Source organism: Opisthorchis viverrini (genome assembly GCF_000715545.1).
Source record: "Opisthorchis viverrini unplaced genomic scaffold opera_v5_375, whole genome shotgun sequence".
In the NCBI taxonomy this organism is placed as follows: domain Eukaryota; kingdom Metazoa; phylum Platyhelminthes; class Trematoda; order Opisthorchiida; family Opisthorchiidae; genus Opisthorchis; species Opisthorchis viverrini.
Window position 1 is genome coordinate 420,598 of NW_008752032.1, and position 22,389 is coordinate 442,986.

The window sequence follows — 22,389 nt, forward strand, 5'->3', positions numbered from 1 at the left end:
AACACAGATCAGACAGTCCGCTCACGTTCACTCTTGTTCTCTTCCGATCCCACATTAAGCTACTGCTAAACGGCCGATCGCAACCATCTCTAGATTTCCTCTTCATCCCAGTGTCCCCACAATTCCTCGTGCCATAATAGCCTGTTTGTGTCAAATGGCAGCGAACTCTTGTGTTCGGTAGTTGGCCTCGTCCAACTTCCCACCCACCCACATGCTGCAATCGTTTGTGATAGCACCATTCAAGTCATATTCAGGTGCGTGGGTGCATGCAACACACCTGATTGTGATGAGTCATGTGTTAATCCACGCTTATGTGGGGGCATCAGACGAAAAGTGCGATGACAGTGTTCTCCATTTTATTTCGGCTAAAAACTCAGCTCAGACGGCTTGCCTTAGAACAGCGGATTGCGAGATACCATAGTAAAGATATAACATTCACCTACAGAAAACGTAAGCCGTAAATTAATGGAAAAGTAGATAACAATTAAGGAGGACCGCCGCTGCACAAAAATCTTTATAGAAATCTACATTTGTCTGGAATGAATTGCACTGGTGATACTGCATTCTACTTTCGAAAGACATTCCCCTACAATTTGCTTCTGCTTCTGTTTAGGCTGGTCAGATCTGAACCCCTTCAGTCACCTCGAAAGCCCTTGCCTCAAATTATCTCTTTGGGAAACCCCGAATTTCCAGAGTTTACAGGAAATATGTATTTTTACCTCCCTTGTTGATGGCCGGTTATTTGTGCCGATTGATCAGGCAGTCTTGGTGCAGCAGTGATATTTCACTTGGTTATCATGCCAGCATGATCCTCGTGGGAGCTGGACAGGCTTAGTCCTCTTTGAATGTAATTCGTGTTTGTTCACCAGCTCTGATGTCCGTCGACTGGCTTTAATGCCGTTCAGGAACAGCTTTAGTGCTTCTTTGAAAAAAGCACGTTAAAAGTTCTTCAATAGTTCACGATCAGTTTCGTCCTTCTTGAGGCATATCAAACAGGCACCATCCCCGAATTGCCGTCAAACTTATTTCCTGCGTGAAAATCAAATTATAGCGATTGGCGAAATACATTTTCTAGATTAAGTCGGTACACCTTCTTTCTGGTGAGATTTTGGGGTTTCCCATCATCTGACCCATACGAGCAAAGGTTCACCAGCATACTCAAACAACGCAAGGGGAAAAAGGGAAATAGATGGCAAGCGAGGGTACCGTGAAGTGGACAGGTCACATGGAGTGAGTCGGGTAGGTCTGACTTGAAGGTCGTCAGAAAGTCAACCATCTAAAAATGGAACCGGCTATCTAAAAAAAATGGTCATAATCAGAGGTCACCAATCCACCGCAATATAAGCACAAACTCAGCAAAACGACACGATAAACTCCTAACTTACTACGCATACGTGATATCCACTCAGTTGGTGACGAACTGTTTGTAACGAAATTGCTCAGCCGGATTTGAAGAATAAAGGCGATAGAATTGGCTACCCGGGTGATGGTATGCAAGTAGTACAGCAACCGAAGTTTGACGAAGATTCACGTTTTGAAGATGACCTTTTATAATGGGGTTCCTTTGTTCCAGTCAGCACACCATTTATCTTGTGTAAATTGGAGATTAGAATACTGGTGAGAAGTGGTAAACAGAACTATGTATCAGCATTTTACTGTATTGTTTCCCCATTTTGTATCTTTTAGCTCTGGTGTATCATTCCGAACGGTCCATATCGTGAACGCATCGACTCAATCAGTTTTTTTATTTGCCCATGATTGAACTGGCTCACCCTAGCGGATGACTTGGTTCCTTCCTCATGATTGATTAGATCTGGGCAGCGCTTCTGTGCCCTCACACACTTTTGCGTCTGGTGTGTTTTGATTGCGCCAGAATGACGTCATCAGCGCAGAAGAAGGTGCACGTGGTTGTATAACGAACATCAAAGCACCGAGACAGAAATCTAACCTTATCAGTAATTTCCTTCAGAAAAATCGAATATTGTACGCACCAAAAGAGGAGGTGGCTCACGTGCAGCATATTCAGTTGGAAGAAATCATAAACGAAAGATTCAGCTGGGATTTGGCTGAGTGTTCCGTTAAGATCAGATTGCTGTGCAAGTTAGTGTTGTTCGTGTATTTGGTACGAGCTGGATTCAAGTAGAACATGAGGTTGGCGGAAACTCAGGGATCGCTCCTACCTAATGACCTCCCCAAAAGGATGAATCTGGGCGTTCAAAATTTCCTTCAGGAAATCTAACCTGCTTGCTGACAACCCACTGGGTAAACCATCGTCTAGTTTGATGACAAAGCTCTAAATTTACGCATCTGCCAAGTTTATCAACAAAGACGGCAGTTATTGCCAATACTGACGTCCATAAGCACCACTGGGTTAGATATATTTATCCGCATTGGGACGATGCAACAGAATCACCCAACAGAAAACAAACTGATGCAATCGATCTTCGTCATCCGTAACTTTCATCTCGCATGCTCAAAAGCCTATGGTCGTGGAATGCGAGCAGTAGACAAGTCATAAAGTTCGCGAGGATATCACTGTTGTTCATGCATCCTATCATCAGGAGTCGAGAGCTGTGTGTGTGCGTGTGTCAGCGTGTGCGTCTGCTGTACATGTGTATGTGCGTGCGTGTGTGATGCAACCACCTGCGGGAGCATTCAGTCCCAGAAAATATTTTTTTTCTCAATCCACATAAAAGACATCGAAATAACAGTCCTTTAGGTCAAACAATCGTATACACATCACTAGACTCTGGAATTAATTAACGTACCAGGTGCAATGAGCAGAATGTCTTATTCATTCAGTGGGTGTAGCAGTATATATCAAAAACAAATTGTTTGCATTGTTCCTTGTGAAGATGCTTAGGTCTCGTAGGTGCACGTATGCACACACATCTCCATAGTTTGTCCATGCTACCTGAAGTCACAGATTTCCTTATTTATATGGTAGATATCCATCACTTGCAAACTGGGTTTTTATACAAGATAACCGAAAAAATGCCTGCGTATGAGGCTGGTAGCTGGGAAGTAACATATATACATCGTTTTTGATAGATCTGTCGTGTCTTTTTCATAACTAGCCAACTGTGTAGACGTACCACTAGCGAACGTTGGATTAGAGCGAAGCGGAAACACATGCCTGGTAGGATAACGTTCAATGCTGAACGCGGTCCGCATCTGCTTCATTATGGTTTATCATTGGGTTACCATTCATAGCAAACCGTCCTGTTGATATTATGCGTGATGACAGCGAAACTTGTGACTAAATTGTACACCTTGATTTTGGCTGGTCGTTCGCTTCATATAGCTACCGATTAGCATCTGAATGCTTAGAGTTTGTCTAACACAGGTAGACTATCGTGAAACTGAAGAGGTATTACATGGGAACTATTACTGCCAATGCATGCCCCCAAAGTAAGGGTTGACTGGAAAATATTCAGTAGTCTACATAGCAGTAGATGTCATCTAAGTGAGATAACACCTATTAGTAGGGTACTAACTGTCTCTACATACAAGGATCAGCAATTTGGTTTTGAAAACTTGCATTATTGAGTGGCTCGGTATGCTCCCACGGTGGACTCTCTCTCCCTCTCTCTGATGCTGAATATATGCAGAACTTTAAAGCTGAGATAATAACATAAGGCTGGCGGAAACCCGTGGACTGCGCCCACCTGATGAGCCCCAAAAAGGGCTAAACCCGTCGTGGGCTGTCGACAGATTTTCAGCAACCTTATGAGTAGTACATCACAAAGAAATCCAAATTATACTTTAGTTCCCGATACATCTATAGGTCACTAACCGTGGTGGACATGTTACTGCACTGAGCACGGAGATGCCTAACAAGGACGTGTTATACATCCTCAAAGCTATGAATCTTTCCGCATCCTCATAAAGGGGCGCCGGGGTTCAACAACTGGTTAGTCATTTGTTCAGTATGTAGAATTTACCTCTGGTCCGTGCACAACCATAAAAACTCAATCAAGTAGTTTCAAATTTGTTGGTTTCCGTGTGAAGTTCTGGTGTGGACGAAAGCAATGAGTAATCAGACTGCAGTCCTTTCCGAATGTCTTGATTCACTTGGATACACTGCTAGGGCCTTCACATAGGTGAATCATCGTCAGTGTTAATAGCATGGTGAACACCAGTCGAACACCACAGCATTGCTATGATTATTACAACACAAAACGAAAAAAATGAATAAGCAATCAATAGGCTGTATGTTGGTCCAACAACGCCTCTTGAGGTTCCACATAGTGATATTCAGACAGACGTGTGAAGATATCTCGATGCGAAGTTAATGTATGGTGTTGCTCCTAGACTCTGACCTGAGAGACAGTTTTTGATTTTTTTGTCGACATCTTTATATCAAAATGCAGACTGCTTTATGAAACAGGAATAACTGAAAGAAATTGACAGTATTGAACGCATTTCAAACATTAGAAAACCATACCTTGCAGTCTTCCGTATTGAGTGGAGGGGTCACGTGAATCTGATCCTGAAAAATTTGTCCTGCCAATCGCGCGCGGACTCTGTTTTTACATACCTACATACCCATTCGGCATGCTTAGTTCATCTTTGAAACTAGCATTGAAAAAGCCGCACTGGTCTAGGTTAACAAAATTCTCCTGATGCGGCTTATGTGATTGCATGTTTAAGCTAATTAATGCAATTCATCTATGGGATTTCCTGTTGCGTAACAACTCTCCAAACGAACCGACACTCGACATGGTTCCTAGTTAGCAACTAATTAGAAACTAGCATTGTCCCACCAACTTCTCCAAATATTGGAATTTAAAAAATTAGTCCTGCATTACTGTTTGTGAGAGGCTGCGAACAAGCACCTACAGATGTGTGCCCAGATTTCATCTCCCACAGCATCCCTGGCTAAGTAAGTCATTCTTCTCCTCCGTCCACACTTTGTGGGTTGTATGGGGTAACCAACCGGGGACTGGCATTTAATCTGGTTAGGTTTGCAGCGGATTTTGAAACCAGCCCAAACACCTTTTAAACGATAGATTTACTTCGCGCTCTTTGTCACGAAGTAGGTCAGCAGTAATTTCTCGATCAATGCTACTGTAATACCCATTACGATGGTGAACAAAAATGAAGTCTTGTTCGCTGAGCTGGGCAATTTGATTGCAAACGTTCCATCCCCAATCAAGGTGAAATCATCAGTGCGTTATTGGGGAGCGTAGTGGTGCGTAGCGGTGGGTTAGTGGTTGAGCACAACCAATCAAATTGCACTCAAATTGCCCAGCTAAGCAAACAAGACAACAACCATCTACGTTAAATGAGCTACCGACATTTTCCTCCATAGAAAAAAAAATGAAGTTTTCAATCAATTGGAAAATGTTTGGGACCGATTGGGAAGTCATCGTTTCAGAGGGGTTTGGTAAACAATCGGTGGATTTATTGCTGGGCAACGTTTCGCTTTTGACACAAAAGCTTCGTCAGGCCAAGTGAGTAAGTAAGTAGGTTGATTGGGTTTTAAGGCAGTCAGGGAACCAATCCGTGGGATTCCTTATGACTAGTGACGTGATCAGTGCTGGGTGTTCAGTCTGATGTCCCTGTTTGTTGATTAGTGGGGATGACTAAGCTTTACGATAGATTGGTTAGAGGAGGAGAGTTCGTCTTTATGATGAACCCGGATTTTTTTTCCTCCCTGCTTCTTCAGTCTAGGACACCTTAATGGAAAATTCCTCTTGGGGTCGTTCACAGATTTCGTTCACCTGTGTTCGTCCAAGGGTGCTGGGACAATTAGTTTGGGGATGCGGGTTGGGTGGTTAATCGGATCTAACGCTACTTGGATTTCTGTACTTTTAGACCCAGGAGATGTCGCTGATAACTGCACACCGCCTCGTGAGATCTCGGCTGATCTAAGACCGCTCTCCAAACGTTTGCAAGTTCTACCCCCTCTATTCTATTCACACTGGGACGCTTGGCGATTTCCACCGCCTCGGCCACCAGTCGCTGTGGTGTGAATCTTAAACCCCGTCTCAGGATGTCCACATTTTCTAAATCTATCCTATGCCCAGTGTCTAGAGCATGCCCTGCCATTGCTGAATCTTTGACTAACGCCTGGTATTCCTCTGCGTTTCTCGGTGGTTTGTTAATGGAACGCTTATGCTCACCGATTCTGGTGTGCAATTCCCTGGCTGTCTGACCTATATAAACCTTCGTACAGTCGTTACATTTTATTTTGTATACACAGTTCCTAGTCCTATCAACCGGAAGGCGATCCTTCAAATGCACCAACACCGAGCGTAAAGTTTTCCCCTTCTGGAAAGCTACTCTAATGTTAGCCGTATTCAGTACCCTTCTAATGACTTCAGATGTCCCTGTTTTGTATGGAATGACCGCTGTTCCGATCCACTCCTTGTTGGGCCTTGGTGTTGGCACCAATACCCGTCTTAGTTGCCGCTTAATTAAACCCACTGGGTATCCGCTATCTTGAAGTCGCTTTTTTACCTCAAGTTGTGCTGCTCTTCGGTCGACCTCCTCTGTACACAGTGCTCTCACTCTCCTAAACATCGCTGAGGCTATGCTAGCATATACTGCTTTTGGATGTGCAGAGGAGTAGTCTAAGACCGCACCACTATCTGTTGATTTCCGGTATACAGTGGTTTTTAATTTCCCACCACTCTTGTGTGTCATGCAGTCAAGGAAAGCTAGTGTACCCGATGTGGACTCTAGCTCCATGCTAAACTTAATGTGAGGGTCCAATGTGTTCAGATGTTGAAAGAATTCGTTCACCTTATCCCGCTTTATTACAACGAACGTGTCATCTACGTAACGCCAGAACACCCTTGGTGGACACTCGAATCCGTTTAAAGCTTTCTGTTCGAAGTCTTCCATGTACATGTTGGCCAAAATCGGGGATATTGGTGATCCCATCGCTAAACCTTGTTCTTGAGAGTATATAATTGAGTCAAAAACAAATTGACTGAGGTTTAGGCATACCTTTATGCCTTCAACTATCTCGTCTACGGAGAGTTGCGTTCGTTCTTGCAGCGTTGTGTCTGCCAGTAAAAGTCTTCTCGCTACTTCCACAGCGTCCGCTTTAGGGACGTTGGTATACATCGAATTGACGTCAAAACTAGCCAGGACTTCGTCTGGCTCTATCTGAAACCCAGCTACTTTTTTGGCAAAGTCATACGAATCTTGGATGTGTGTCGGTGACTTGCCGGCAAGTGGTTTAAGGATACCTGCTAGATATCTGGCCAGCTCATGTGGTGGTGAACCTATGCCATCCACTATTGGTCTTATGGGGACACCTTCCTTGTGAATCTTCGGTAACCCGTACAGTCGTGGTTGGATTGCACTTTTTGGGTACAATCGATACCACTTGCCTTGCCCCAGATGGTTTATCACAGATCTTAGATACCTCCCAACTTCAACTTTACTCTTACTCATAATTGACGTGATCTTTCCGTTACTAATTTGTCGGTAGGGACCATCAGCTATGTGTTGTCTAACTTTATGAAGATAGTCACTCTTATTCATGACGACCGTGGCCTTACCTTTATCTGCCTTTGTAATTACTATGCTGTCTACATTTTTTAACGTGTTTAAGGCCCTTCGCTCAGCTGGTGCAATGTTTGGAACCCCTGGTTGCTGGGACTTCAGGACTGTGACCAACTGTACACGTAATTTTTCCGCTTCCATTGAAGGAAGCTTCTGGAATACAGACTCAACACTAGGGATGATCTCTTCTGCCCTTATAACGCCTTTACTTACTGCAAAATTCAATCCTTTCTCTAACAGACAACGTTCCTCTTCACTTAAGGGTCTATCTGATAAATTGACTACGCTACAATAGCTAGTGGATGACTTACTGTTCTCTGCTGTGTTACTAGAACCGCGAGTGGTAGAAAGCAATTTCTCGAACTTCCGTATTTGTCCGTCCTTGCATTGTTTACCTTGAGCTGATTTCACTTCCTTCGCTTTGGTATCTAGTAATTCGAATTCAGCAGGCGAGAGTGCGGACTGAAGATCATGGTTGAGACGACATGCGCGGTGGCGGATATCAGTTAAACGTTGGGTGGTTAAATGGATCCTCTGTTTGAGGAATGACTTGGCCGCTGAAGAAGCAATTCGAGCAGAAGCGGGGGACGCATCTGGTGGCTTAACAACCAGAGATTTGGGAATTATGTTGTGCTTCATGCATCTAATGCTGAAAATGCGATGGTTCTCCCAGTTTGCCTCCAATCTCGCCAACCGAACATATTCACTTGACAGCTTGCGAACACATGGTCCGTAGATGTTTTCAATCAATTGGAAAATGTTTGGGACCGATTGGGAAGTCATCGTTTCAGAGGGGTTTGGTAAACACAGGTGAACGAAATCTGTGAACGACCCCAAGAGGAATTTTCCATTAAGGTGTCCTAGACTGAAGAAGCAGGGGCGGAAAAATCCGGGTTCATCATAAAGACGAACCCCCCCTAACCGATCTATCGTAAAGCTTAGTCATCGCACTAATCAACAAACAGGGACATCAGACTGAACACCCAGCACTGATCACGTCACTAGTCATAAGGAATCTCACGGATTGGTTCCCTGACTGCCTTAAAACCCAATCAACCTACTTACTTACTCACTTGCCCTGACGAAGCTTTTGTGTCAAAAGCGAAACGTTGCCCAGCAATAAATCCACCGATTGTTTGCCAAACCCCTGTGCAAAGATGAATTCTTTATAAATCCACCGATTGTTTGCCAAACCCCTGTGAAAAGAATGAATTCTTTGCTTTCGTTACGAACTTTAGCTAGTTAGGTTATTTTTGGAAAACTGTTTCGCGTTCGGGGATGTAAAACGAACTAGGTGGACCAGCCTTTGTTATTCGGTTTCTTTTACTGTGTGTATCAATATGTAATCGGTGTCTCATTTGAGGAAACTACTCACACGTTTGCTGAAATCTCTTCGTCAGCCCACGACCGGTTTTGCCCTTCTTGGGACTCATCAGGTAGGCGTGGTCCCACGATTTTCCGTCAACCTTATGTTCATTTAGCTCTCTTTGTTTAGGTGTGTGGGTTGGTGTACAATTCTGAGTGATATCCAATAAATAAAAGTTTTTTTAATCATAATGACGGAAAGTCAGTTGAATTTACCTATCCCATCAATAAGAAATGTGACCGCATCAGTCTTCTGACGTGTTTCTGAATAGGCTACCACATTAGGGAAATAGGGACCAAGTAATGAATTTCATCAAAACAATTTTTTGGTATGTAGTCCAATAATGATGACCGCATAAGGATAAAAAGAGAAAGAAAAATTTAGATAACCGGGAACAGACAGCCACATTGTGCAGTCGGAACGAAATAGCCTTCCTTAAAAGGCCTGATAGAACTGTGTATCCCCTATGGGCTATCTGTTTTTTTGCAAGGATCAATACAACGGTGAATAAGCGCCTTTATTTCTTGTTCTACTTTTCTTGCCTGCGTCTCTCATTTTACCAGCCCCCGTCGTGCCCACCATCACAGTAATGGGAAAACCAACAAACCCTTTGACGTATTTCGTCAGCAGCATCAGACGATACCCAACGTTGGATGCTAGCATTTTTTCTACTCTGTTTAGCCGACAGACGCTAAATGTATAGACTGTGTGTTGAAAATAATAGGCAACCAAAAGCTGAGCGAATTCATGTGAATAAAACCATGGAAGGCAAATGTTTCGCTCAATAAAATTCTGGGCGCATAATCCTGATTGACGAGTTACGAGGGGCAGTATTTCACTAATTAACACCAGCTTATGGTTCCGGTCCTAACACACAACACACAGGGCTTTAGAATACGTCTAGTGACTTGTTCGATGTAGGGGCCTGGTAGCGATCATGACCATTAGAAGTCATGTACGCTCCTGCAGTAATAAAATTCTGGGCGCATAATCCTGATTGACGAGTTACGAGGGGCAGTATTTCACTAATTAACACCAGCTTATGGTTCCGGTCACAGGCTAACACACACAGGGCTTTAGAATACGTCTAGTGACTTGTTCGATGTAGGGGCCTGGTAGCGATCATGACCATTAGAAGTCATGTACGCTCCTGCAGTTTACCACATTGTGTTCGGCAGCGAGTTCCGCTAGATGTCGGGCTGTTATGCCGATCGAGTTCAGATTACATAATGGGCCAAATAGATGACAGATATGTTTGATGAGACCCAGCTGAATCTCTCGTTTATGATATTCTACAACTGAATGTGCCACACACAGGCCGCCCCATGATTCAGTCGGCACGATATTCGAGATATCGCAGTATATTTTCATGAAGTCTACTCAGGAGTCTACTCACAAGGTTGCTGAAAACTCTTCGACAGCAAAATTGATTTTCAAATAAATGTATTTCTCGAAAACAGTTTAAATTTGGGTTCAAGCAGAACACAAGGTTGACGGGAACTCGGGGAATGCGCCTACCTGATGAGCCTCAAGAAGGGCGAAACCGGTCGTGAGCTGTGAGAGAGTTGTCAGCCACCTTGTGAGTAGTTTCCTTTAAGCCGAATTTAGCTCCTGCTGGGCGTCAGAGGCCAAATGATCATCCTTGTATAATATGATAGATTGGTCTCTTTTCCACTTTCTGAATTGCCATGAGATAAAAGTCTCCTTGAAAAAGTGTTCTTCCTCGACAAGAAACAATTTATAGTGCTGATGCAATCCCCTGATTACTGATTCCGTCCTGTTTGGGGCATATCAGATAAATCCAATTCCGGAAATGCCATCAACCCTACTCTTTACTAAACATAAAATCGTAGAATTGGACGGACATTTTCAAATCAAGATAATGCCAAAGGGAGACTCGTCCAAAACGAAAATCCGTGCGATCTTTGTACAGCCCATTCGGATGAAGGACATTATAACCGATATATTTGAGTCAGGTTTTTGTCCGCACCAGGTTAAACTACAAACTCGCGTTTATTCCAAAAACTCTTTGTCTTATTCTAGTTAATCTGAAGTTCACATTTTCTCTACTCTAGTGAATAAGGTTTCGATCAAAATCTCTTTGCAAGATGTGCGTAAATAGCACGAGAAATGCGATTTTCTTTTGCTGGAAAAGGTTGTCACGGAACATCTAAGCGTCTAATTACGAGCACGTTGCAAAAGGTTAATTTGGATTCAGTCGGACATTCACAAGTGGGTTCGGGTGAAGTAAACCGAGAATATTAGTCGCTATTAAGGATTTGCTTGTTCGCTGAGTTAGGTAATGATTCAGCACAATCGAGTATAATATAAAAACTATCAAAAGTTTCAACGAATAAATATTGCTGTCTGATACACAACAACGCCTGCCCGCTTGTGACCCGTATTTCAGTGATTCTTCTGTGCTAGGTTGAGTGAGCTATTCACTCTAAGGCAATCAATTCGTTGGTCGTCCTTTACTTCAAGCTCAAACCCCAAATTTTTCATACGTAATACAAAATGCCCTACCATGGAGACCTATATTAAGATTCTTGCGAATAAAGTGTTAATAGCTTCTTGGAAAACCACAGTATCAACGTCAGTTGACTGCATCTCCATAGAATGCATCTGTCCAAACGCAGAACAAGCCAGATTTTTCCATACGACATTATCGCCCCAGTTAGGCCACTCGTTTGTTCCCAGGCTGGTCCGCTCGACTGACCTTTAATATCTCGGTGTACAATATGATGGAGCAACCATACAGCTCCTGCTATTAACGTGATATAAAAATCGCTGCACTTCTGTGGATGACCGAGCACTGTGAGAGCAGACAATCTGCAAATTGTTACACCAGGTCAAGTCGTTTTTGAACTCCACCCGATTCTTTGTAGAAATGGGTGAAGGTTTAAGCCTACTACTGAAAAGCCTTCATAACTCAATTAAAACATGAATAATGGGAGCAGTGATACTGAGAATGGGGCAGCCGTTAAACCAGATCTCAATCGCTTAGTAAAGTCAATACTATGTGAACATTCAGGAATGGAGCGTCTCAAAACTGAGGCTTCACTGGTCAGGGACAAGTAAAAATTTAAAGGTCAGAGCGGATTACCTCCATGAGCAGCAATAGGAACAATCCTAATAGCAAAAACAAAGGGAACAAGCGCAGCATGGGCGGAACTTATGACTTCGAGCAAAAGTGAACACCTTCATCTGTTCAAACTTGATATGCTGGCTGCGTCTAGCGTTCTCTGAAAAAAAACTAGCAGTGATGCACTCGCCTCACGTGTCAAATGTTCAGAAATCAAATGACTGCGAGGTGGTCTGGTGTATGGGGTGTCAAAGAGCCCCGACAAGAGAGTTTCTGTAAGCTCTGAAAGTTGAATTTTACCAAATCGTTAACACTAAAATTACCAGCTGAACCTCCTGCTTTGTCCGTTGTCTTTGCTCCTCCCGTTTTCGCTCCATTTATTGAGTTGGAAGAAATTTGATTCTTTCGTAGTGCATTCATCTGCATGATGCTTCGCCTCTCCATGGGGTTCGTCATGCTGACGGTTAAGTACCATTCACTCACTTGGCTGCCTCTCACAACAACCTCCGTCAACTGCATTTCTCTTCATTACATAGTTCGCTTTTAGTCACATGTCTGTCGTGGTTAGTGAGATTGATGGTTGTGGCGATTTTTCATGACAGAATTCGTTTTTTATGCTGGAACTTGTTGGGCCGAAAAAGCCAATGCACCAATTTCGTTTCCATTCAACTTTATCTCTGCTGCAAACTCAGTTCTGGAACATTTAGATCTCTTCATTCACAGATCCCGTTCAAAGTCTATATCAACGTCAACTCCGCTGAAGAGAATCTTGTACGCTTCCGTCGCATCTATTCAGTATTTTAGAAATATAGCATCCCATATTCGCCTCTACACATCAACAAACTAGCATAATGAAGCCTACAATCGTTTACATTTTTAACGCATAATCTTATTTGTAATGAGACGGAAGAGAAATGCGCTTTTAATGGCTCGTAAACATCGCACAGTAAAAATAAGGCTTATTTGTGATCTCACTTGTGAGCTCAACCGTATCTGCTCTCTGCGCATCAGCCCCAGAACGAATTAGGAGACAGGTAGGTCTCAGTGTCAACCTATTGTTCAGTATTGCGGTTAGTCCATTGAGAACTGTCTGATCCAGTCATGCATCATATAATAGGCAACCGTTGCCTATTGTTTTACAAAACATTAATGACAAACCACACGTAACACAATATTCACAGTGATAGTCCCGGCAATCATACAACGCATGCCGCTGCTTCCCATTTCCCTTGCTTTTTGTAGCTGTTTCCACGCAATTGGGCCGGGGTATCACACAAACGGAAACTGGGTTAGAATGTGACAGAAAGTCGTCACAGATGCGCGAGATCACGGAGCAAAAGAATCATTTTGCCTAATTTTGAACTGCACTCTGTTTCGGTGAGTGAAAAAATATGGATTCAGAAACAGTATACCAGATGTTGGATTGAAACATGTTGTTCCACCCCACTCTTTTGACTTTAAAAAATTACATATTCTCCACCAAATGGTATTAGTGTTTTACTATTGTGAGTTACTAGTGAGCCTAGTGGATTTGCATAGCATACCGGGTTTCTCAGAAAGTGATACTGGGCATCATATATCAATTTCCCGTTTGATAGGAGATGCCTTCGCATTGCTTACTTACTAACGGCCACCACGTGTATTAAATGAATCTTGAAGTATAAAAAATTCATTAAAATAATGGTTTGGAGTCATCCCATCCTTCTACATGCCTCAAATGATTCACTTTTCATATGTGTCGGGTTACATCGGAGCAGATACAGGCTGTTATTCACCGCTCAAACTACTTATTTCGCCAAAAAGGTAGACGTTTTTTATTGACAAGTTGTTATTCCCACCGGCTAACTCCATCCTCTCGGAACATCGGCTGGTATACCAAGTCAAACAGCTGTTGTGCATGGTAGGTGCGGCTACTATGAGCAAACACGTAAGTAAACAAATGAACAACTGATTCGATACGGTCTGTTAGGTGAGTCCACTGAGCTCCAATTGGGTCGAAAATAACCATCAATTACGAAAAGTAAAAATGGTTCTGAACGCTGGTTTGCAGATATCTAATTGCGTCTGTCTATTTGTTCGGTGAATTTGACTCAATGCCATATACCAACGGGCGCTGGTCAATGCTAAGGGCTAAAAGGACAAGCTAATGTTTACGCAAAAAATGATGGCCCGGGAGTGGCTCAACAAATACAACGAATCCTTCCATCCTTTGGGATTCAGGGCTAGCAAATAGCACGCGACAGTATAAACACTCAGATCAATCATATTGTCATGACATCCTACCCCAATGCTAACTCAGTTACCTGCCATAAATGACATTTTAACACCTGTTTTGAAATGTGCTTTCTGAATTCATATGACAGTAGACGTGTGCGAGTTTGCGCTAAAAAAGACACGAAAATTCTGAACCTAACTGCAATGAAATAGAAGTAAATTCAGCGCAACCTTTCCGCCAATTATGACTGGTTGCACGTGTCATTGTTGTGAACGTGAAATGGTCCTTTATAAATAATGAATAATTCCGCTTTGGAGAGCTTACCAGAAACCATGCTGAATATCAGAACTCATTGTTACCTGTTGATCGCGAGTACCGTGATTAACGAATTGTTGAGAGCGAGACAGCGTTGAAATGTGCTTTCTGAATTCATATGACAGTAGACGTGTGCGAGTTTGCGCTAAAAAAGACACGAAAATTCTGAACCTAACTGCAATGAAATAGAAGTAAATTCAGCGCAACCTTTCCGCCAATTATGACTGGTTGCACGTGTCATTGTTGTGAACGTGAAATGGTCCTTTATAAATAATGAATAATTCCGCTTTGGAGAGCTTACCAGAAACCATGCTGAATATCAGAACTCATTGTTACCTGTTGATCGCGAGTACCGTGATTAACGAATTGTTGAGAGCACACGAGACAGCGACAGGACTGTCCTCGCACAGAAAATTGTTATAACGATACTTGGGCACCCGTGACCCTGCCAGTTTTTAATTGGTACAATGATTTCAATGCCGCTCGTCCAGCTGGTTTCCTCGTGGTCCACCATACAAGTGAATAAGAATAACAAAGGACACTAGCCTAGGTAAAAGCCCTATACTTCAGTGTTTCCAGCAGTCCAGTGTTCTAGGTAATTTGAGAACCATTTATTTTAGATTTGAAACCTGATTGAAATCTCCCTGACAAGATCATTATATCACAAAACGCCGACGCGGGACTCATGATGTGCTGCCGACTTGCCAGTGCCTCCCAAGACTGTGGGTGCTTGTACAATTCGAGGGTAACTCACCAGAAATAGCACCACAAAATAAGTAGTATAAAGTGATCGGAGGCTGGTCATCAGTTACTTTTCGCTGAATCATGTCCAAATTTCTTACCGCGGCTCCAAACGCCCAGGCTAGATCAACTGACACTTTAAGCACATTAGATTAAACTCTCCTGAATCTCACTGTATCACTGAACACATCTCACCGTTCATAAACAAAAAATAGTCCCTTAGGACAAGCACCAACCTGCGTGTCGTAATTCCACATATGCCATATCGTTGTGAAGTTCACTTGTGTTCTGTATGTCAGTTGCACTCAGTAATACCCTCAACGGTCACTAATTCGCTCGCATTTTTTCTTCATACATATCAATAAATCCCATCGACTAGGCCTATCTGTTAGCAGAAATATGAATCCATTCACAGAAAAGAAACTAATTAATTGATGGTACTAGTATAGCCACTTGAAAGGGATGAGTGATCTGTAGTCAAGTCTGACCAGTAAACTAACTTGAGTGCCACTTCACATCAAGAGAAAACCTGTAGCCACAAATGAATAAAATATGTTACTTTGATTTTGACAGTAGTGAGAAAATACAGAAGTTAAATGTTTTTCAGTCGAAAGTTGCAGAATAGCCCGGAAAAGGTGTTTACAGTAATCTCGAAAAAATTCCTTGTTCTAAGGCCCTGAGCAAAAGACGCTTTGTATTTCAGTTAGAACAGAACAACCTGGAGAAACCGGTGCTGACTTGTCCGAAGTTTTCATCGCCTTTCTGACCAGCACCGAAACATCGACATTCGATATCATGAATGTCGTTTCAACTGAAAAAACGACCAATTTTGTGCAATACACTGAGTTGCAGAACTCTATGGATGATAAATTCGAGTGAGATTCTACTGGATTAACACCATACTAACACCAGGTTGGCTTGCCGATGAGTATTCATCGCAACATACGTACAATTTAGTAATCAGGTAGGCTGTAAGATTAACCAAGGGGACTATGACTACCTGATGAGCTTTATGAAGTGCCAAACTGATCTGTAAAGTTTCATTTTTTTGTGCTATGTACTTTTTAGAATAGTACCAAGCCGCCCCACGCGCCGATACACAGTTGTCTATAGCTCCGTATGTGCTGCCCAGGATGTGGACTACAACTGCAGAAAACAATTAGAGTATTCGGATAAATTTGCTGCACAGCCTCATGCCTTTCATTGATATTCGCGGACCATCGAGCAGATTTTGGTAACCTTGTGGCTTGCCTCTTCCATCGAGAACATTTACCACGATATATTGGATATCATAATAACTGAAACCTGAGGTAGCCTTTATGCACCACACTTAGTTGAAGAATATCGTGAACGTATGATTCAGCTTTGATTCATCCGCATCTCCCAGTGGCTACTACCTTAGTTTCCAAAAGAGTCCACTTGGTGGATTGTGTACAGTTTGGTGTTACAGTAGAACATGAGGAGCTGGGAAGATGGCATTCCGGCTATATGAGCCGCAAGCCGGCTGGAACTGGTCGTTGTCCCTTGGAGAGTTTTCAACAATCTTGGTCCTTTTGAAACACATTTCAACACTAACTTACCCCCCCCCCCCCAAAAAAGGGACGTTTCTCATCTAACTTACCCCCCCCCCCCTATAAAAGGGACCGTTTCGCATGGGTTTGTCGGAGATTCTTTTGAGGTGGCCATTCCTGATAGGAGGTACGACCGCACAGTAATTTTGCTTGACCCAACATGCCGAAGAAGTACTAACGTACAACTATTCAAACATTCTTGCTAAACCGTGGTTTATGGGCTACAAAATTTACTACTTCAGTTTCCTGTCAGTAGCCTAGGTTTTCGATTAAACAATTCCCGTGTTTGTATATTCGGAAACTTGGTAATAAATAATACATCAGCCCTGAGATCGGAACAACACTACGCAAGTTCTAAAAATCGAAGGCACTCATCCGGATAGTCACTTTGTGACGAAAGGAAGAAGAAACTGAAATTGCAGTTGTGGAACTAGCACACCTCCCGGAAATGATCAGACTACCTCCTTTGCCATCAGATATTGAAATAGTGCGCTGTAAAACTTATAGAAGATATGTTTTCTCCTCTTCGGGATGTTGAAACAGAATTAGGTAAACTGTCAATGGTAACTTCTCGCTACCACAAAAATTTTCGCACCTGACGCTTCCTTGCAGTAAGCTAGTTCTACAAGGTACATGTGATCTTCGCTTGCGGGATGTGGGGGGCCGGGTTTTACTAGGCAAATTTAGAATTGCGGTTGTTATTCAAATACACTGTAAATCCTCTTTAGTTTCGCAGTCCAAGCTGGGTCAGTTCAAAAAATTGAGAAACATCGGTGATCAGCAGGTTGAGCGATTCGGGTTTTCTTGTTAACCGGCTCATTCCGATGCCCAGATCACTTCTCGGTCAATATGAACATGAAATTTTGTTGGGTTGTCTCCGAACTGATTACCATGAATGTGAAAGCCGATGCTATTCATGGGTTTGGAAGAGTGTAAACAATCAAACGAAATATTCTGAGTTCCGAACTACCAGGGATAGCTTTTGTCGGAGAACTAATAAGTAGGAAAAATCAGTCTCACCTAGAAAATTTTGTGTTGCATACTCCTTTACCCTTTACATGAGTTGAGCTGCCAGTAACTAAGTGTGTGACGCACAAAAATGCCCCAAATTTAGTTTCCACCTGGCGGAATAAATATGCAAACAGAGTGAATCCCCGTGTCAACGCGGCGATCGATTCACATGTTGACGTGCTGAAAAGTAGTTTTTCAGTGCAATCCGCCGTACGTGTGCTTCGATAGTAAATGGTAAGACGCAGTTAGTTAGATCTTATCTAGTGGAGGCTGTGCGGTGAGAGTAACTGTTTCAGAGGACTTTGTGTGGAATTTCCTTTCAAAAGCGCACCTACACTGAACCACTGACTTTTCAGGTAGGAGGGTTCATTTCATGCCGTAACGAGTTGTGCGTTTGTCACACACGAACAAGAGCGAAGACGTGAAATCGGAAAGCCGTATGGCTGCATTCAGTGTTTGGATGGACATGTCCAAAAGGTAGCCCCGCAATAAATGTTATACTTTTGGTGTTTATGTGGCTGGTTACTTGAGTTTTAACGACATGCGTTCCGTTCCTTGATAACGGAAGATCGTTTCGCCACCCTATGTCAGACAGACTAGCATCAGATCACATGCACAGGTGAACGAGTGATACGGATCGGTCGATCCGATTATTGGGGAGAGTGAACATTTTCAGGAATTGCAAGTGTGATCGACCATTGTAGTAATATAACTTAGTGGCCCCATATTTCGGAGTAAACAACATCTGACGATAGAATAAAGATTTCACGCCTCTTCTCTAAACTTGCATGTGAACCACAATGAAGCTTAAAAAGATGTTCCTGAAGTGATACCATTTCAGTCCTCCTCATGTATCAGTATCCGTAATTTATGAGTTCCTCGGTTCAAACAAATTCAGTGACCTCAAGGCCTAATGATTCGAAAAACAAGACAGATTCTGTGACAGTTACGGTGCAGGTGGGTGTTGCAGAGCTAACGAAAAGATTATTCACTTTTACTAAAGGTTTTATTAATTTCCATTGACTTTCTCGGCTTCCAGCTCTACCGGATGGTGAGCCGTTAGAGCTCAGTAAATCCGAGAGCTGTGCGCATACAAACAGTCAACCTCGTTGGCTTGCCCCAAAGCAAGTCACTTTCGTGACCATATTTATCACATTGATCCTCAATCAGTTATCGTTGTTTCCAAGACTCCAGTGACCATTCGTCCAAGCGCTGATTTCTTTCAGCTCTACGACTGTCCATGAACTAGGTTGAATCTAAACAGAGCATCTAAATTTGTCCTTTTATTTGAGCAATAGATCTATTGTGATGGGAAGTGTGCAAGACGAGGGACAGCTTCGACCTCTCTGTTGTTGCTAACAGCAAGGAGGCTTAATCCATAGGAATTTTATCAGAAGGCTGAAAGGAATCGCCTAAATAACAATGGTCACTGTACTATAGCCTAATAGGAAAACAGTTGCTATCCATCTTCTTCTAAAAGAGGCCGAATAATTCAATAGATGGAACTTTTAAAATCATCAACATCTTCAGATTTATCCAGCATTTTCATTTCTCTAATCACCTCACGCACCTATCAGCGGAATCTTTTGTCTGTCGCTGATGAAATTGCTAACCGAATCTTGTTGAAAATTAGTTTTTTTTATCTAACGAATAACACTCCTCAGGAGACTTTAGACAAAACATGTTTTGCTGTTGTCCGTCAAATTTGAGATGAACACAGTCCAGTTCACCGTGAATAGTTGTTTCAACAACCCATGGTTTTTTCCCCGCGCTGAAATCAGTAGAAAGTTAAGCAGAGACGGAAAGACTGATAACAAAAGTGGTGGTTAACCCAGGTTTCGTATCCAGACAAATCATGATTCGTCGATTCCGTTTTGGAAGGTCACTGGAAAGAAGACCTTTTCAAAGACCAGCACACCGACGGTGCTTGATTTTGTCAGTTCACGTTGATCGAAAACAAAGGTTGGTGTGGTAGCCGACAAAATTAACCTTGCGGATGGGTCGTCTTTGTATACACTCTGCCTTACAAAATGACTAAATTTTGTTAAAAAGATGGAGGAATCTTTGCAGCTGTTTTGTCCTGGGAATCGTTTCGTGTGTAAATTGCACAATTATAAGCTGTATGTGAGACTATTCGTTTCGACATTTCGACTAGTCTGGCATCATTGTGCAAAACTTCAAGGTTTCCTTCACTTTCTCTCACAGATTTGGTAACGTCAGCCCACTAAACTTACCAATGCCTACTGTGACCGACAGAGTAACAAAGATGAGAACTATTCTTATGTGCGTGCCTGCGAATCAAAACACTTGTGCGGTACGTGTGTGGAGTTCTGTAATGTAAAACCAGAAGTGTGGAATTCCCAGCGATGTGAGTGAACAAGATGAACTGGATCACTAAATATGTACATCAATCATTTATATCAGTGCGTGATAAACTGCGGATATTTGTGAATAGATGTCAGATTCCCCTAGAGTGATGATGACGCATCTAAATGTGGATTTGCGTGAAGCATTCCTTAGGTTCTTCGATTTGGGTTGAGTTGCGAAGATATCAACTCCGGATATGAACGAACATCAATACCTCAACTATTCCCTAATGTGGTCTAGTATTCCATCCTAAAAATAACATCAAAATTATAATGGAAAACCAGGGATTAGCATAAATTGTCATGTTGTAGCTGGAATACGTCAATGGAGCTCCTCCGATCAGTTTGCGGTTGAAACGAGTCCACAATTTTGCGTGACATTTGAGAGATAGCAGCAGTAATTTGTTTAATCACGTGATCCACGCCACACGAGCTAGAGGTGATAAGCTAATGGACTAGTAATTGTCATACTCTTCATGTTATTCAGAATCGATGTAGAAGTCCGTCGAAACCACCGCAGCGCACATTTTTTTCAACTTCATGTAAAAGCTCTGGGTAACCTCCTGCGATAATCAGAAGGCAAGCCTTTGAGCTCTTTGATCAAAGCAAACAAAAAAGAAACACATTATTACCGCTGTAGTGTCAAGGTCTCAAATAGAATACGGTATAAACAGTAACATTCTATTGTCTCCTCATTGCCTCACCGTCAAGCTTATGTATACCAGCCTTGAGATGAGCACGCACAAATGTGTACGCTGAACTTAAAAGTCGCGCGTCTTTTTGAGAAGTTAAGTACTGGTGCACCGAAGCTTAACGTCAAAGAATTATACCCAAACCAAACAAAAAAGAGGGCAAAACTGGTCTTGGGCTGACAAATGGTTTCCAGTAAAGATGTGAATATGGTGTTCCGTGGAATAGAGTACCAAATGAAAAAAGAGGTAGCCCTTCTGAAACATATTCAGAGCATGAACGCGAGACTCAGCAAAGATTCACTTGTGCCTCCCGGGCAATACTAGTTTAATTTGCAACCGAGTGTATCTGGCGAGTTGAGTACAATTTTTGCGTCAAAGGGAACACGAGGAGACAAAATGTCGGGAACTCCGACTGCCTACTGAGCCATATACTGGGTGAAACCGGGCGTTTTTGGCGACAATTTCCGGTAAACCTATGAGAAATGTGTTTCGTTGTAAAAGTTCGTTCTTATGTATTTGGTTCACTCCACTGAGGATTTTTTATTTAACAAGTCGGACTGGGTCTGGGTTGGCTGTTTGGAAAGTGGAAAAGTGTGGACACTGGAGGCATTCACAATTCCCTTGAGCTGTGTAAACAGACGTCTTTCAGCTGAGTAAACACCTGCATTTTTCAGCAATATTTTCGGATAAGCAAAATGTTTTCTGTTTGCCTTTTTCGGATTACGTATGAGGTAGCTGAACCGTTTTTTTCTAAAGCGGCAAGTTTCACTGGCCAAACTTTGCGAATAATAACTGTGGAATTTTTCCCTCCTCTAGGGGCAAATTTGATCGGCCTCATCAAAATCAGGTCAAACGTTTGGAAATTTCCAGATCGGGCAACTGCAAATACTTATGCGAAACATAAAGTTTGGTCATTTTGACGGTAATCCTGGTGTCTCCTTAAAATATTTGACCAAATTCGCCTCATTCAGAGCTAAACGTTGTCTTGTTTGCAGAACATTCTACCCTTGTTTGTAAAGCTTGACTTCTGACAGGACAGGAGATGTTTCCTTTCCATCTTCCAAACCAAAACTGATCTTTTTAATCGTCCTACTGGTATTCTTCATCTGGTCTACTTCGCAGATAGCGAACCAGCGAACCGGGTTGCACGCTCATGTTTTTTGCTACCATTTACTTCGGTAGGCTGTCCGAGTGTTCACTACCCAGAGGTAATACAGTAGAGTTTCTGAGATAGCAGAGGAGTAATTCTGGCAAAGGGTGCAAATACACAAACACAAATACTGAATATTTCCCCGAATTGCCGGTAAACTAGATTGGGCTGTGTGATGAAGTCATTAAGCGCGATGACTGACAAATGGTTTGATAAATACAGTTTACAAATTAATGAAGCAAAAGAAACATTTGCAAAAGCAGCCAGTCACGAAAAGCAGATATTATACTATGGGTGGGAGTGTCTAACGACAGTGTGCTATGGTTGCTGTCCATAAATGCCTATTGCGTCATCAA

General features: G+C 42.6%; 2 protein-coding genes across 2 annotated transcripts in view; one reads left to right on the plus strand and one right to left on the minus strand.

Moving 5' to 3' along the window:
* Positions 1–22,389, minus strand: part of T265_10499 (hypothetical protein) — a gene marked incomplete at both ends in the record, with an annotated part of 150,856 nt that overhangs the window by 90,574 nt on the left and 37,893 nt on the right. The gene's annotated exons all lie outside the window — the stretch shown is intronic.
* The window catches only part of T265_15167 (hypothetical protein), a gene marked incomplete at both ends in the record, with an annotated part of 99,731 nt that overhangs the window by 63,683 nt on the left and 13,659 nt on the right, over positions 1–22,389 (plus strand). Inside the window, 2 exons of the mRNA XM_009176887.1 lie at positions 1,970–2,100; positions 5,672–5,972. Coding sequence (XP_009175151.1) covers positions 1,970–2,100; positions 5,672–5,972 — 432 coding nt within the window. The remainder of the gene's footprint in view (positions 1–1,969; positions 2,101–5,671; positions 5,973–22,389) is intronic.